General features: G+C 43.8%; 1 protein-coding gene across 5 annotated transcripts in view; it reads right to left on the bottom strand.

The window, feature by feature from the left end:
• Positions 1–17,254, bottom strand: part of LAMP3 (lysosomal associated membrane protein 3) — a 45,726-nt gene that overhangs the window by 19,983 nt on the left and 8,489 nt on the right. The window contains exons 1-3 of one of the 5 annotated variants that reach the window (XM_045502835.1): positions 16,549–16,760; positions 8,326–9,056; positions 7,104–7,232 (exon numbers count right to left, since the gene is read on the bottom strand). In XM_045502835.1, coding sequence (XP_045358791.1) covers positions 7,104–7,232; positions 8,326–9,056; positions 16,549–16,597 — 909 coding nt within the window. In that variant the 5' untranslated portion in view covers positions 16,598–16,760. Of the gene's footprint in view, positions 1–7,103; positions 7,233–8,325; positions 9,057–16,472; positions 16,513–16,548; positions 16,761–17,254 lie in introns of those variants that run through there. The other 4 variants (XM_045502838.1, XM_045502839.1, XM_045502837.1 and 1 more) reach the window with 4 other exon arrangements.

Genomic DNA, 17,254 nt, shown 5'->3' with positions numbered 1-17,254 from the left:
TTTTCTGTACAGTTGTGGTGTCACAGGATGTTCTTAAAGAAAATAAAATTGTGTTTCTTTTTAAAGTAATCTCTACATCCAATACGTGGCTCGAACTCACAACCTCAAGATCAAGAGTTAATATACTCCACCAACTGAGCCAGCCATGTGCCCCCAAATTGTCTTTTATTTAAACTAGAGCAAAGCACTTATTTTTAGATTCAGAAGTTCAGAATTTAGCATAATTTGAATGGTAGTGGGGCTGAAGTTTATTAAAAACTTTTTTTAATGTTTATTTACTTTTGAGAGGAAGACAGAGCACAAGTTGGGGAGGGGCAAAGAGAGAGGGAGACACAGAATCTGAAGCAGGCTCCAGACTCTGAGCTGTCAGCACAGAGCCTGACATGGGCATCGAACCCATGGACTGGGAGGTCATGACCTGAGCCAAAGTTGGATGCTTAACCGATTGAGCCACCCACATGCCCCGGAAGTTTATTTTATTTTATTTTATTAAAACATTTTTCAATGTTTATTTATCTTTGCGCGCATGTGAGAGAGAGACAGAGTGTAATTGAGGGAGGGGTAGAGAGAGAGGGAGACACAGAATCTGAAGCAGGCTCCAGGCTCTGAGCTGTCAGCACAGAGCTTGACGTGGGGCTCAAATCCATGAACCGTGAGATTATGACCTGAGCTGAAGTCCAGTGCTTACCCAACTGAGCCAGCAGGTCCCCCTGAAGTTTATTTTATATAAAGGGTTGGCAAGTTTTTTGTTTTTTTTTCTTTTTTATGTAAAAAGCCAGTCAGTAAATATTTTAGACTTCACGGTTCTGTGTAGCTGACACTCAATTCCATTACCGTAGCCCAGAAGCAGCCACAGACAACACATAAACAAGCGAGTGTGGCCACGTTCGAATGAACTTCATTTATAGACACTGAATTTTAATTTCATATGATTTTCATGTGCTATGCAATATTCTCCTCCCCCTGCCCAAGCCATTGAAAAATGTAACAGCCATTCTTAGGCTGGAGACTATAAATTTTTTGGTGGCAGCCTGAATTTGGTCTGGGGGCCACAGCTTGTCAACTCCTGGTGCCCACCATCAATGAAAAACAAGGTTGCAGAAAAAATCAATTGGTAATGAAACGTTATAAAGAGAGTGGTTAACCTCCTATTTAGGAGAACAAAGCTTTGCTAATAATTTTTAAATACTAATTTAAAAATATTTTTTGTTCCCATGTAGCTACTTGAATTGTCAAATCTTTGTGAACATTCCAAAATTTTTTTTTTTACTTATCCAGAAGGATGAGGAAAATTATAGCAAGATTTACCTCTTAGTTTGATATGAAGATTAAATGTAAGAATCCATGTAAAAAATGTACCACAGAGTCTTCACTCGAATTTTAACCAGTGTAGGAGCGCCTAGGTGGCTCAGTTGGTTAAGTGTCCAACTCCTGATTTCAGCTCAGGTCATGATCTCATGATTCATGAGATCAAGCCCCACGTCAGGCTCTGCATTGGCAGTGCGGAGCCTGCTTTGGGATTCTCTCTCTCCCTCTCTGTCCCTCCCCCACCCCCCACCCCCAAATAAATAAACAATAAAAAATTTAACCAGTGTTATTCACAATGGTAATAATAAATTCAATTGCCCCTTAGTAATTGTAAACCTCTTTCATAGCACTCCAATGAGCATTTTTTGTCTATTTCCTAGATCTCAGATCTACCACAGATAGAGAACAAGCAAGTGAGGTGAGCTTCGACGGTACTACTGATTAAAGAAACAGAGCTGAAACCTCAGCTCTGGGGAATGGGAGTCAGGTGGGTACAGAGGAGGGGCTGGAGGGCTTGGGAGCTTCAAGCAGATGGCAGACTTAACCCAAAGTCCAGGGGAAATTACAAGTTATACATCATGCGCTTCATAGTATCTGCTTTCTCCTTTGATGGCCACAAAGTGATACTCTGCCAGATGGGTTTTTTTTTTTTTGCATTTGGGGTTCAGGTTAGAGAGTGACAAATATCAACCATGCTGGATTCTTGAAAACAAAGTGAAAATCTTTTGTGTATCCATCAGCATTGACAAAAGGGGGCTAAGGACTCCTAACAGCTAAATGTGGTACTTCAGTACTTACAGTGTGTCCATTTGAATGGATCACTTACAAAAGTCCCATTTCACCATTCAACAAATGGGATGCTGACACAGTGGCTCCTCATTGACAGTATCTAAGAGCTCTGCAATATCTCATTAGAGAGGTCCTGATTCCTCAAGGGACCTAAACATCCTCCTTAGCAAAGGACCAGGTCCAGAGCAAGCTGGCCAACAACTTGCTCAGGAAGGCAGTATATCAATGACCTTGAGGCCCTGGGTCCTCTCCTTAACTTCAGCAAAATGCACTGTAGGAGTTTCATAGTCACAGATATTCAGGATGTGGATTTTGTCTTCAACATCGATCAGACCTTTTTTGCTCAGCATTGTTGTGACTACATCAAGAAACCTTTGCTCTGTATACAGCAAAAGGAAGCCAAAGAGGCTGTTTCTTTGGAGCTGCTGATCTAATTTTTGGCAGCTTGGCCCAGAGTCTTTGTGAAATTTAGATTCACCCCTTTATTGATTTATTTCCTCATCAAACATTTGCTAAAGATATACTATATACAAAGTCAGGGCTGAGCACTGTGAATAATCACAGACATGCCTTCAAGACAGTAAAATGTGCAACAAGTGCATTAATGGAGGTCAGGGAACAACCAATGAGGGGTCAGGAAACCAAAAGAAGAAAGTCTCCCAGTTTTGTCTGGGATGGAGGTGGGGGCTGGGGGGGGGGTGAGGAGATTTCATAGGGTGAAGATATCTGAGCCATCTTAAAGCATGAATGCAGAAGGGCCTGAGGGATGGTAGGGGCATTCCAGGCAGAGGGAAAAGCATAAGGGAAAATAGGGCATGAAATAGTACAGCATTCTTGGGAAGTTCTAAATAGTGCATTCTGAGGGTATTAGCATTTGAACCCTGATAACAGTTCTCAGGAGTTTGTAAGTTAATAGGGCTCCAAATGCCCCTGCAAGGCTCTGGGTATACACCAGGGTGGCGGACAGCATTCACTTTCCAGACCTTGGCTGGCAAAACACTCCCTGACTCAGTACCCCTGCCCCCAGGCCACTGATTTCTCCCATGTCCCACTTCCAAGTCAGGGCTGGAAGCCTTGAGCTGCCCTGCCCACCAGGTGGATGAGAAGGGGGCAGTGTTGAGCACGGAAAAATAAACTCTACACAAAGTTACTGAAAGATGTTCTAAGACAAACTTATCCTAACAGGAAGGAAGTTGTGGGGAGTGGGGGAAGGGAGGTATATTTATCTTGCACCTGAAGGGTCTGAACAACTTTCAGCTTTGTCACCTTAATCAAATCAAATGAGACACTGACATGGAAAGGTTTTCAATTCTTTAAAAAATGAAATGAGAGAAATGAGAAAGGAAACCCACCTCTCCTGCCCCACTATGGGCCAGATGCCACCCTCAGCACTGTCACATATATTAGCCTCGTTCAACTTCACAGCAGCCCAACAAAATAGGGACTCGTTGGCCCCATCTTACATAGGAGGAAACAGGCTCAGAAAGAGAGGTAGAGACTTGTTCATGGTCATGTAGAAATGACATGGATAATTTAAGTCCCAATTGAACAACATCAAGGGACAGTTCAGGATACAGAATTTTCTTTACATTTCTGTCATTGGCAGTATTTCAATTTAAAAACTTATGAATTATCTTACATGTTTTGAAACCTGCAACTATAGCCTGTATTTCTTTTATTTTCTCCTATAATGTCTGGTTCTGTGTTCAGGACAAAGTAGGTGCTCAGTAAATTCAGGCTGTTAATTCAGCCTTGCTCACCAGCATCCATTTGCCATTCTACAACTTGGTTCTCATTTATAACATTTATTATGTTACAATGAACATAAACTATTTTCCAAGGCTCTCTTTTTCTCTAGAGCAGTGGTTCTCGACCAGGGGTGATTTTTCCTCCAGGGGACATTTGGCAATGTCTAGAGTTATTTGGGGTTGTCACAAATGGGGCTGGGTGTTGCTACTGGCATTCAGTAGGTAGAGGCCAGGGAGACTGTTCAGTATCCCACCAAGGCACAAGACAGCCCCCACCACAGACTTATCTGGCCCCAAATGTTAATACTGCCGCTGTTGAGAAGCACTGGTCTAGAAGGTAGCAATGTTTGAAAAGTGGCCAAAAGAATTGTTGAGGCCATTTCTCTTGTGGAAGAATCTAGATGGCCTTACTGCCTAAATGCATTTCACACAGTCCACATGTTAGGGCAGAGCATCCACAGGCCAAATTTGGCTTACAACTGTGTTCTGTTTGGCCAGCATTGTTCAAGTTTTCAAAAAGCGTACTGCCGGGGCGCCTGGGTGGCGCAGTCGGTTAAGCGTCCGACTTCAGCCAGGTCATGATCTCGCGGTCCATGAGTCCGCGTCGGGCTCTGGGCTGATGGCTCAGAGCCTGGAGCCTGTTTCCGATTCTGTGTCTCCCTCTCTCTCTGCCCCTCCCCCCGTTCATGCTCTGTCTCTCTCTGTCCCAAAAATAAATAAACGTTGAAAAAAAAAAATTAAAAAAAAAAGTGTACTGCCAACATTTAAAAATAAAAGAGTCTGGATTTCTGCCTTGTCTTGAACAATCAGAAGATGTGATGACACTGGTTTCTCATTACCTCCTGAGGGAAATGGTATGTAAACTATTCAACAACTGGTATAGCAAGGCAGAAGCCACTTAGAATGTAGACCCGACCATCCAGAATGAATGTCCACCATGAAAGACAGTGACAGTCCCCAGGGAGAAGTGCCAGCCCAGCCACTGGCACCACCAGGCAGAGCTGAGGAGTGGCAGCCCCTCTGGGGAAGATGGCATTCTCCACCTCTCTCTTTTGTCGCCTCACTCCCGAGGCTTACCTCTGTCATCTCATTACTCCGACATTTTCCTTATGCAGACTTCATGGGAAAGTGAAGTCTTTGTCAAATGCGAGAAAATAAAAAAATAAAGACTGCCTGTTTCACGGAAAAAAAATCTTCCTAGCCTATTCTCTCATTAAGTTCTATGTTTAGCACCTGTGATCCTTGAATTTGTGGCTACGAGTGGCTTAAACAAGTTCTCTTCTAAAATGCAGAAATTCTCCTGAAGGACTAAGGCTGGTGGGACTTTACTTTCTATAAGCCTCTTTGCTCCTCTCATTGTAGAGCTAAGGTCAGCTGCTTAAGAAATTGGTGCTGGGGAATGAAATGAATAAAGTGAATTTGGTTGGAGGGACTCTGGCAAAGCAGCTATTGCCAACTTGGGGCCTTGGATAGGGGTTTTCCTTGCTCCTTCCAGAGATGGGTGGAGGGAGAAACGCACTGCTGGTCCTTCCAGCTCTATCTCTATATTCATTTCCTGTCCACACCTCTGGAGGCATAGAGATTTCCAGAAAGGCAGAGGCTCAACACTCGGGTGGAGTTTGATCAGAGTCCAGTCCCAAAGCATTAGAAAGGCAGGCATAGAGGACATCAGGAGACAGAAAAAAGGAGCAAAAAGAGACATTACAAGGTGCCAAAGAAACCCCTGCTTGATGGCCTGTCTAAGGCAGTGGCCACCGAGTGCTACAAACACTGGAGTTTTCTAATGCTTTCCCTCAGACAATCAGTCACACATGCAGTAGTCTGGGCGGAATCAAGCCTTGAGCTAAAGCATAAGTGCTTGTGCTTGTATCCTCTACCCTTTTGCTGAAATGACTTTAAAAGAATTCCTGACCCCTCTGAAGGTTTAACCTCAGTTGTCCCAGAGTAGAGCACAGATTCTTCCCAGAATGTTCTTCTGGTGTGAGAGAGTATGTTTTTACCATTTGGTACTGAAAGGAACCCCTTGGCTTCTCAAGTGCATCTCTTCCTATGGAGAAAAGTATGTACATGGAGGATAATGGAGGATAAAGCTTTTGACGCCAACTTAACATCATCAACAACAACAGCCCTTTATTGAACTTTGTTATGTACCAAGCACTGTGCTAGACAATTTACACATTACCATTTCTGATTCTCCCAAGGGTCCCACTAAGGAGGTGTAATTATTTCCATTTTATAGATAAGAAAACATGCCCCAACTAGTCCAAGATCATGTGGCCGAGAGCCAATCTTGACTTGTTTCAGGTCAAAGCCTACACTCATTCCTCCGCAAGATCTCCTACCCAATACCCCTCTAATTTCATGGGTCACATTTGATAGATAAGAAGGAGGCCCACACCAAGTCTCAGCAGCAAGGGTTTTCTTAGCACCTCCTCCCAGGCTCTTGCTTGGCCTGTTTGAATGACATTTTGAGAGAAGCAGGGGCAAGTCTCTCCTTTGAGAGTGCGATGACCATCATTGTATCCCCAAGACATTTGCCTACTTCAGTCATTGTAATCATAGCTACTGGCTATTGAACATCTGCTTTCCAAGTATTGGACAATGCTCTTTACAGAGGTGATCTTTAATTCCTTTCCCCCATTTTTCAAATGTGAAAATAAAGTTTAGACAAGTCAAGTTGCCTGCTTAATGTCACAAGGTGAGCGAGTGACAGAGTCAAATTTGTACCCAAGACTCTCTGACCTCACATCCATAGTATTTCTACTCCACTCTGTTGTCTACCCTTTTCATAATATGGTCTGGGAAACCCAGTGCCGGGTTAGTACCTAAATCTTGCCTGCTGCAGTTGGAAAGAACCCACTGTGACATTTGATTGTGGTTTTAGAATAATCCTGTTTCTGTGTGCCCACTGGGAATTTCTATGAGTCTGTTGATCTGTACAGCTTCCTCCTTTGGGTAGTTTGTAAAGGGCACCTGTGGCTGGATTTCCCAAAGCCAAGCCTCCCCTAAGAGGCATTGAAGCCCTTCTAGGACTGCACAGAGGAGGCTGAAGGGGGAAGGAGGCAAACATAAGATGTTGACACTTCCCTCTTCTCCATCTCCATACCCCTCACTCTTATCAGGGAATATCTCAAAAGGCTCTGAGATCTACTTCCTTTGGAGCTGAAAGTGAAGTGTGTGGTTGCACCACTGGGCCCCAGGGTGAAAGAAAGGGAAAGCAATGCTAGAGCCATTGGTATGAAGGAGCTCAGCCCTCACCTTCGTAAATGTGAGATTCACAAATCCACCGTGGAAATTCAAGAGAAGGTTGGATTTTCGAAAGCCACAGTTCCCGGAGGACTGCGTTGCATTGGGGTCGATGTTGAAGTATCTCTGAGTTGAAAAAACCTAAACCAAATAAAATAGATCAGATCAATGAGATGAAGAAGAAAATTCTAGCTAGAGAACCAGGCGCAAAGGCTAATAAGTGAATCTGAAACTCAAGTCTAGTTTATGTTCACTTGAAAGTTTCAAAGTCCCCAGAAAACTCCTATCATTTCCAAACTGCTTTATGTTCAAAAGAGTTTTCAAAGGAGTTCTCCTACAGAAAGAGTTCCTTCATAGATAATTTATAGCCAGTCTATTCCCAATATACCACATGGAATTTGATTGTTGTTAAATTAAACATGTTAAAAGGTACTACAAGAAAGCATTTGCTGTCTAATGTACTTCAGTTTCAAACGAAAACCTGAATGTGGAAGTTTTATAAAACCTGTGCAAAAAAGAAAGTATTGCTTTAATGGTGATTCCTTCAGTAAAGCAAATAATCTCAGCCCTATCCCCACTCCTTCTAATCTTTTTTATCTGGAATTTTGATACTAATGTCACAGTTGGCTAGAACCATGGAGACTAATCCAAATCTCTCACTTCACAGGAAAGTTGCCGAGGCTTGAGGTCATCAGGAGGCATAAGGCCAGGTTGGGCTCAACACTGAACTTACCCCAACACTCTGCCCATGTTGGCTGAAACTAAGAGGTTTGCATAGTTACAATTTGGATGTGTGCCTTCTTCTATCCAGTCACTATTGGTTTCTGTTTTCATATGTATTCTAAAACAGATTCACTGTTTTTTAATATATGAGGTTTATTCATTTATTTTGAGAGAGATAGAGAAAGAGAGAGGGTGGGGGGGGCAGAGAAAATCCCAAGCAGGCACCCTATTGCCAGCCCAAAGCCCAGCGCGGGGCTTGAATTCATGAACTGTGGGATCACGACCCAGGAGGAAATCAAGAGTCAGTCACTCAACCGACTGAGCCACCCAGGCACCCCAAAAACCCAGGCACCCATTCACCTTTTAATGGAGCACCTTGGAGAAAGAGGAGTCTGCAGCTATTTGTTCATTAAAATATGACACAAGATGCGGGGGGATGTTTATTCTTACCAAGACACACTGCACTCAAACTTTTTGAAGATAGTGTTACAGTCCTATGGCGCCAACTTACCGACTCTGTGTCTTGAACCGTTAGCTCTATCCCCATCTCTGCTTTGATACAGAGCCTGCTTCCATTCAGAACTTGATAAATTCCGGTCTTGGCTGATGAAGGCTGAGGTGCCAGAGTGGGCCCAGGAGCCATGGTGGCAGGTGAGGCTGTTTGGGTGGTATTGTGTGCAGCTGTGGTGGCTCCTGAGGTGTGCATGGGTTGAGTAGACTTCTGACTGGTTGTGCTGTTATGTGGTGAGGTGGACAACATTGCTGGAAGGGTGGTCTGGTTACTGGGTTGGGTGGTTTTCCTAGTTGTGGGGCTGTTTCCTGTTGTATGGGCTGGTGGGATGATGGTGGTTGGCAGTGAACCTGGGGCTGCCCTGGAGCCAATGGAAGCCTCAGTGCCTGGAGCAGCTGTGTGTGAGTTATTGGGTGTGGCCGGGGTTGTGAGTAAGGTGTGGACTGTGGTGCTGGTAGATGGGGTACTGTTTATAGTTTCCAAGGAAGTTGTTACTAGAGTTCTTATTGTTGTGTGTGTGATTGGGGGTTCAGAGCTGGAGGTTGTGGCAGCTCTCTGAGAGGTGACATGACCATCCGTTGATCTTATTGCTGAAGTTTTGGGAGGTACTTGGTTAGTTGGTTGTAGGAAAGGTTTTGCTATGGCCTGCACTGTTGTTGCGGTTGTAGGCTGATAGTCCGCAGTCTCTGGGAACACTTTAGCTCTTATTTGACTGCCATAATGCAAAATCACTGCAAATTAGGAAACAAAAGTATTACCACACTCATAGCTCACATTAGTGAGTCCCTCCCCCACCCACATTTTAATGTTTCTTCACTACAAATTAACACTTTTATTTATTTATTTACTTACTTTTCTCTTTGAGATAGTGACTCTGTCACCTTCACATCCATATACTCAGAAATGTAACAGTTGGATCACATGGTAGTTCTACCTTGAATTCTTTTCTAAGTTTATTATTTTTTTATTTTATTTTTATTTCTTTATATAATTTGTTGTCACATTGGTTTCCATACAACACCCAGTGCTCATCCCAACAGATGCCCTCCTCAATGCCCATCACCCACTATTTATTTATTTTTTTAAAAAATGTTAGGGGCGCCTGGGCGGCTCAGTCGGTTGAGTGTTCGACTTGGGCTCAGGTCATGATCTCACGGTGTGTGAGTTCGAGCCCCGTGTCGGGCTCTGTGCTGACAGCTCAGAGCCTGGAGCCTGCTTCGGATTCTGTGTCTCCCTCTCTCTCTGCCCCTCCCCTGCTCATGCTCTGTCTCTCTCTGTCTCAAAAATAAATAAAAACATTAAATTTTTTTTTTAATTTTAATGTTTATTTATTTTTTGAGAGAAAGAGAGAGAGAGAGACAGAGAGCATGAGCAGGGGGAGAGGCAGAGAGAGAAGGAGACACAAAATCTGAAGCAGGCTCCAGGCTCCGAGCTGTCAGCACAGAGCCTGATGCAGGGCTTGAACCCACAAACTGTAAGATCATGACCTGAGTTGAAGTCGGACACTTAACCGACTGAGCCACCCAGGCGCCCCTATTTTTTAATTTTTGAGAGAGAGATACAGATTGAGCAGGGGAGGAACAGAGAGGGAGAATACCAAGCAGACTCCACACTGTCAGTGAAGAGCCCAATGAAGAGCTTGAACTCACGAACTGTGAGATCATGACCTGAGTTGAAACCAAGAGGCGTCCCTGAAATCTTTTAAAGATAAATATGATTTTTTTTTATTTTTTCCAAACATGCTCATTTACACACAATCATACAATCCCAGGTGTGAAGGGAGTTTTAACAATCTTCTAGTCCAAACCTTAATCTGATGTGTGAATTGTACCTACGAATTTGCCATGTGTTCATCCAATGTAAGCATGATTCCCTCCAATGATAGGAGATTCATTTCCCTTCCATTTTTGATTTTGTTGCCAATTTTTAAGTATATTTATTTTGGGGGATGGAAGGACAGAGAGAAAGGGTGGGAGGGAGAGAATCCCAAGCAGGCTCAGCAGGCTCTGTACTGTCAACGGGGAGCCCGATGCAGGGTTCGAACTCACGAACTGTAAGATCATGACCTGAGCTGAAATCAGGAGTTGGGCGCTTAACCCCAGCACCCCTTGCTGCCAGTTTTTGTAAATATAGATCAGTTTTTGTCTGGTTCCTATTGTTTGCTTAGCCTTTTGAATGGCCTAGACTTTCTCAACCAGGAAAGAAAATTAAGCCCTAATTGCTCTGACGTATTTGGTGGGCTATCCTTCATAGTTTGGCTTAAACGCCAGCTCTTCAGAGTCTTCCCTGTCATCCTTACATAAAATAGCTCCCCACCCCACAATTCCACATCACAGTGTTATATTCATTGCTTGCACTGGGCTAATCACAACCTGTAATTATATAAGGGGATAAAGGGATGGTATTAACATATTTAACAGTAAGCCTGGCCAGACAGTGTGTACCAGCACAATGATAGCCCTGATTATATGTTTATTTATTGGTTTATTTATTGACTGTGAATCTCTCCCACAAGATTAAAAGTAACTTCAACGTGGGAATTGTGTGCATTTTTTTTTTTTCACCACCAGTGCCTATGCATGAGAAGTGTTCATATGAATTGGATGAACAGATGACTGGATGAGTAAATGAGGATAACAGCACTGAATACCATTGTAGACCTTCTAGGATTATTGTGAGGCTCAAACTAGTTGGTTTAAGTGAAGTCTTCCTAGACCATTAAGCATACCTGTAGTGTGTGTTACTGTCACAGGTTCTCTCCTGGGCCATCTCTCTCTCTTTTTTTAATTTATTTTTTATTATATATATAATTTTTTAAATTTAAATTTTAGTTAACATACAGTGCAATATTGGTTTCAGGAGTAGAATTCAGTGATTCATCACTTATGTACAGCACCCAGTACTTATCACAAGTGTCTCCTGGGCCATCTCTTGAGGGTAGAAGGCCTCTGGCTCTTTTTCAACCCAAATAGTTCTATCCTTGCCTCCTCTCAAACACACAGCAAATCAGAAAACTGAAAACAATGCAGATGATGTTCCTTGTGAGTTTATGATCAGGTCCACTGAGAGATGGCTTTGTCTCTTCAATGCTATGGTTTCATTGTATTTGCTCATTGTATTTACACTCACTGGAGCTGGAGCTCCCCAGTGCTGGCCAGTGACTTGGGAAAACATGGGGAAAAGGAAAAAGGAGATCACTCTATGCTGGTGTTTCACATCTAATCAAAATTATCCATAAACTCCTTTACTATCTCGCTCTTTCATTCACTACATTTCTAAGTGGTTACTTTTCCTATAATAATAACAATAAAATCTCCAAGTTACTGGACACTAACTATGTGGCAGGCCTCAGGCCAAGGGTCATCTTTCACCAATTCCTCAAAAAACCCTCTGACGGGTTCTATCTTTATCCATCTTTCAGATGAGGAAACTCAGGTTTAGAAAAATCCCATCGACTTGACCATAATCCCACAACTAGTAAATTGTGGAGGTGAGACACCTAGTAAGTTCTGGAAGCAAGACTTGAGTCCCTGTCTGAACCAAAGCCTGCCCTTGGATTTGGGATTAGTGGAGATGGTGTGTGTGTCACTGGGAAGAACGGTGAGCGAAGAGACAAAAACAGAGAAGAGCAGGGTGTTTCTCCAGTGACCCCAATTCACCAAACCCTCATAATGGCGGTCGGTGGTGAGGTTTTCAAAGCTCAGATGCTAAAATAGTGATTATTTTCCAGAAGAAAAATTCTAACTTCAAGCCTACTAGAAACACTTGTGAAATATTTCTGCACAGCTGGCTTGAAAAATGAGAAAGACAAAAATATCAGTTAAAATTGTCTTAAATGACCTTTTAGAAAGGCTTATTAATGACATTATGTTAGACTATTATTAAAGGTATTTTTTTTGTATTTAAAATGCTCATTTAGATAATTTGAAATGTATAATAACGTGAGAGTTGTGGATTTTATGCACTGCAGCTTTACTTTGTAAGCCTTTATTTTTTATGCCTATGTTGTAGAATTTGGAGCAAAACTTTCCATTTCAAGGTTGTTATGAAGGTTGACAATTGTGGAAGATTTACTTTCACAATTCATCTGGGCCAAACCTGAGTTGCTGGTTCCTCAGTCATGACCACAACAGAAACTCCATTAAGTTTATACTATTACTATGGAGAAAGAGAATTCACTCCCAGGTGTACTTTCCAGGAATATCTTGTAGTGATAAGCAAAGACTGATTCAGAGAATTCTGAGAGACTGGAAACCATTTGCTTTTTGTTCTCTTGGGGAGATATCAGATCCTTGATAAAATCTCACTGTGCACAGCTTATGCTTATGAGCTAAAGCAAATCTTCTCAACTGAGTAGCACACCCTATAAAAGGGGGAGCCTTTTTCATACTGTAATTAAAAGTCCTCTCTCAGTAGTGATGAGTGAACTCAAACAAGGGGGAAAAGCACATTGGTCATTCATGAATTCACAGCATCCCAAACAGGACCAGACAACTCATGATACCCATCAAGATGTGCTTTGTATGCAGGAAGTATTTGTGGGGTGGCTGGAGATGATGGCAGTCCATGGTGTCTTGATATGGTGTGTGGCTTTGTGGTGGGCAGAAGGCTGGGCTGGCAGGTGGCTGGACCAAAAATGTCAGAATGTGTTGCAGATTGAACCAGAGTGTGTTCCCAGATAGAACTGGGAAATATTGTTCTAATAGTCTTTTCCTTCCCCTCTGTGGCTTCTCCCTTCCCCATTTCCCCATATAACTGTGGGATATAAAAGATGGGCAGGAATTAGATGGATAACTGACAGGAGTAGGTATGCTGTGCATTATAAAATATTCTAGAAAGTTCAAATGTTTATTAGGTACTTAATAGAAATAATATTCTGGAAAATACACTGTTTTGTAAAATCTATGCATATGACCACACATATATGACCAATCTTTGTCAAAACTGGGTCACAGTTCTTAAACAGGACCTCTGACCCTGTAAAGGTTTCGTTTATTTCACCAGTCTGTCTGAGACCCATCAAGAGGGCAGTGGGCAGAGGTGAGGGCAAGGCAAAGCTCAAAATCTGTGTCAACTCTTCCTCTACTCAGAAGAACACAGCTCTGGAGTTCACATGCCAATTTGTGAAGCCCATGCCCCCAACCCCCACCATCTTCTCTCCAGGATTCAGGAGTCTCAGCCAACAGGTACCCAGGACTGAGACCCATTGCTTGGACTCCTCTAGATGATGACCTGCCAGAAGAGGTGTGAGAAGGCTGGGACCCCCTACAACCACAGAAGGAGCTGAGAGATGACTTTTCAGCCCAGCCCTGGGGAAGTCAGTGACCATGCAAGGGCTTTTTCTCTAGGTACTTTCCAGATGGCTGGTCCTTCCCAGATAGCATTTGTTTGGTTTCCCTGCCACACCCAATTCAACAGATCTGAGGGGCTTCTTCTGAGCCAAGCTCCATGCCAGGCATGGAGTCTTTGTTCTCAGGGGCCCAAAGCCTTGTGAGGCAGACACATAACTGAACCACACTCCTCGAGGTGACCAGAGTTATTATAGAAGGAGGTATTGAGTGCTATGGGATGCAGTGGGGAATCCAACACAAGGGAAATTCTTTAGGCAGATAAGAAAGTAAGTGGTATCCCAGGCAGGATGAAAAGTATGTGCAAAGACACAGGGTCTTCAGAGCCTGGTATGTCTGGATAACAGCAAGGGGGTAAGTATGGTGGGGACATAAGAATTGGGAAGTGAGGTAAGGGGCCAGGAGGGAACAGGCCTGGCAGGTCTTGGAGGCTACACTTTGTCTGCAGTTGGGAACACAGTTGGCAAGTAAATGGAGCCCTGTGGCCATATCCAGGGTCAGGGAATTGAATTTAGCCCCCAGATACTTTCTCTGGCACCTCCCCAGGCAGCAGAAGTAGCCCCAGCTGGGTGCTGCAGGAAGACTGTTTCTGGCACGATTTAAACTTCAGTTTTAGCAAAAAGATGTAAATCTCATCTCTGTTACTTTCCTGTGGGACTTGAGATTCAAAAAGGACCCTCGTAAAGAAGGGGCTCCAGTCCTGTGGCATAGACTGCTGGCTAATTACTCCCAAATCCAGCCTCCCCTTTTTCCTTAGTCACAGAACTGCAAATTCAAGCTGAGGATTTGATGCCCTGAAATAGAGAACCCTGCCTCCAAGACTCTTTTCCTGCTCGGTGGGAATATGTGACTGGATTTGAGCCAAAGCAGTAGAAGTTGTAGGGTTATATGGGCCTTCCAGGAGGGCTGCTTGTAGGGCTGCTTGCTTAGTCACCTTCAAGACCTCTCTACTGCCTTTGTGTTTTCCTTTTCAAACCAGCCTGGAACTTGTATGTGATGGTTGGAGCTGCAGCAGACACTTAGAACCATGAAAAGACCTTGCAGGTGAACATCACACATAGGAGGGTGGGCCTATAATAATGAGCCCCTGACCAGACCTGGTGTGAATTCTTCTGGACTTGTCTTCACATGAAGGAGAAACAAGCATTTATCTCATTTATTTTGCTATCTTTTGTCTCCTATGAGCAGCTGAATCTAAACACAACTGATACAAACTTAAATCCCTTCATTTTATGGGGGAAGAATTTGACACCAGGGAAGCAAAGTGACTGGATAAAAATTACAGAGCTAGTTTACCTGGAAGCTATGTCTCTCTCCTACCAAAATGTCCAATGGTTTTTGCTCATCTCCAGTTCAACAAGCATCTCTTGAACCTATGCATACAGGGCTGCGTGGTGCAGTGGTAAGAGCATGGACCCTGACACCAGGCTTCCTGGATACAAATCTCAGGCTGCCACTTGTTAGCTGAGTGACTATGGATAATTCCCTAACCTGCCTCAGTACCCTCATCTGGAAAATGGGGCCCCTTCACACACTTCATTCACTAGGTTCACCCTAGAGAATTTGCAGCTCAGAGAGGAAAGGGTAGGGTAAACACTTCCTCTGAAACTGCCTGTGAATTTATTGAGCCCTCATTGTATTTCTGACCCTGCCAGTCATCTGACACTCTCTGAACAGGTGCTCACACACGGGTCATGGAGGGTTACTGCTAGACTGAGATCTTTTGCTTTTTTATTAGCTTAGAGTTTGCCTTTTGCCTCCAGAAGAATGTGACACTCTAATTCTGAAAACATGGCAGAAGTAAAGCAGCCTGGATTAGGACACTGGCCTGACTCTTCACCCAACTTTCCTGACAGTTCATGTTGTAGTCAAGTGCCTCTGCATCCCTCATGTGAGCATGTTATTAGCAGGGCCATATGGACAGAATTGGTTCCTTCAAGTGTTCAACTAAGTGCTTCTAGAAGAAATTGTGGATTAGCCATCAAGTAGATAACAGCACACAAGAGGACCCAATGTCCAAGGGACAAAATGCTCTTCATAAAAGCAGAGGGTGGGCACATAAAATAATCATTAAGAGCTCAGTTACCCAGGGGGCCTGGGTGGCTCAGCCAGTTAAGCATCCAATTCTTGGTTTTGGCTCAGGTGATGATCTCACAATTCTGTGAGATGGAGCCCAGAGTAGGGTTCTGCGCTGACAGCACTGAGCCTGCTTGGGATTCTCCCTCTCCTCTCTCTGTCCCTCCCCCACTTGATCTGTCTCTCTCAGAATAAATAAACTTAAAAAAAAAAAAAAGCTCAGTTTCCCAGATAGTTTCTCTGATCTGAATTATAGTAGTACTTAAAAAAAAATTTCTTGACTCCTTGGTTTATGCCTCTCTGAAATGGCATAATTTGTCAGACCACATCTCATTCACCTTCACACTTCGCTGTTTATATAATATAAACACGGCACTTCCGTTCGTGATAAACAGGAAAAGCAAGGCATAATGTGCTTTTCCCAGACAGTGTAGCAACAGCCCCATCTCTAAGCCCCTGCTCAATTCTCCATCTCTTAACTCTAAGTGATTTCTACAAACTTGCCCTGATAAGGTGCCCAGAACCCATTTGGGACCCAGGTATAGTGTCACTGTCTTCTCGAGTTGACACCTACTCTACTAGACTCACGGACAACAAGCCCAAGCTGTGAAAGCCTTTGAGGAAAAAAATGAAAGCGTGCTCTGTGTTGAGGAGGAGATATTCCCACACCAAATACCACAGTAGCTAAGGCCATGCAGCTATATCCAGTCTCTCCTGTCTTACCTTGGTCAGTGGCACTAGCATGCATTAGGATTTAATAGGACCAGAGGCAGCACAGAAAGCCATGGGGGTCACTCACCAGCCAGGGACACGAAGAACACTACCACTGCAGAGAGCTGCCAGGGCATGACTGGGGAGCCAGAGAGAGGGCTGGCCCTGCTGCTGCACTGCCGCCAGGCTCAGCACTTCTTGATCTTCTGAATAGTACAAGGTTAATTCCAGGGCAGGCTCCAGGAACAAAGAAGATACCTCTCTTTGCCCCTCATTCACTTGTGGCAGAGAAACCAACGTCACTTTCATTATGAGAAGTAGCTGAAACTCCCTCCCAAGTGGTGCGCTGAGTGGGGAAGGAAACCAGAAGTGGCCCTTGTGTGAAAGCAGCCACTTTCATCTCTGCCTTTAGTGTTTGTGAGGGGCAGGGATCACACCCTTCCCCCTACTCCAGCCAAGGTGAAGGGCATCTGAGACCATTTCTCCACAGGACGTGGAGGACCTGTGGCAGTGCCAGCTTCTTTTTCTCATAAGTTAGGCCTCCATTTTTCTCTAAGATCTTAAGTACATTTCTGTAAACCCAAAGACTCTTCTCAGCCAGGAGAAAGCCAACCCCTCATTCATGAAGGTGAGCAGGAGTCTTCAAACTCCGTGTCTAGAGCATTGTCTCTGTGTGTATTCACAAAAAGTCTGAGGTAACTCTGCTCTATGCCCATGGCCACATCACCTTGTAGGGAATATAAGGAGTACAAGCTTAGGAGTTAGGGAGAGCTGGGTTTGAATCTGGCCACCAG

This window comes from Leopardus geoffroyi, chromosome C2, assembly GCF_018350155.1.
Source record: "Leopardus geoffroyi isolate Oge1 chromosome C2, O.geoffroyi_Oge1_pat1.0, whole genome shotgun sequence".
In the NCBI taxonomy this organism is placed as follows: Eukaryota; Metazoa; Chordata; class Mammalia; order Carnivora; family Felidae; genus Leopardus; species Leopardus geoffroyi.
Note: the sequence above shows the minus strand (reverse complement) of the source record. Positions and strands in the feature narration are given on the sequence as shown.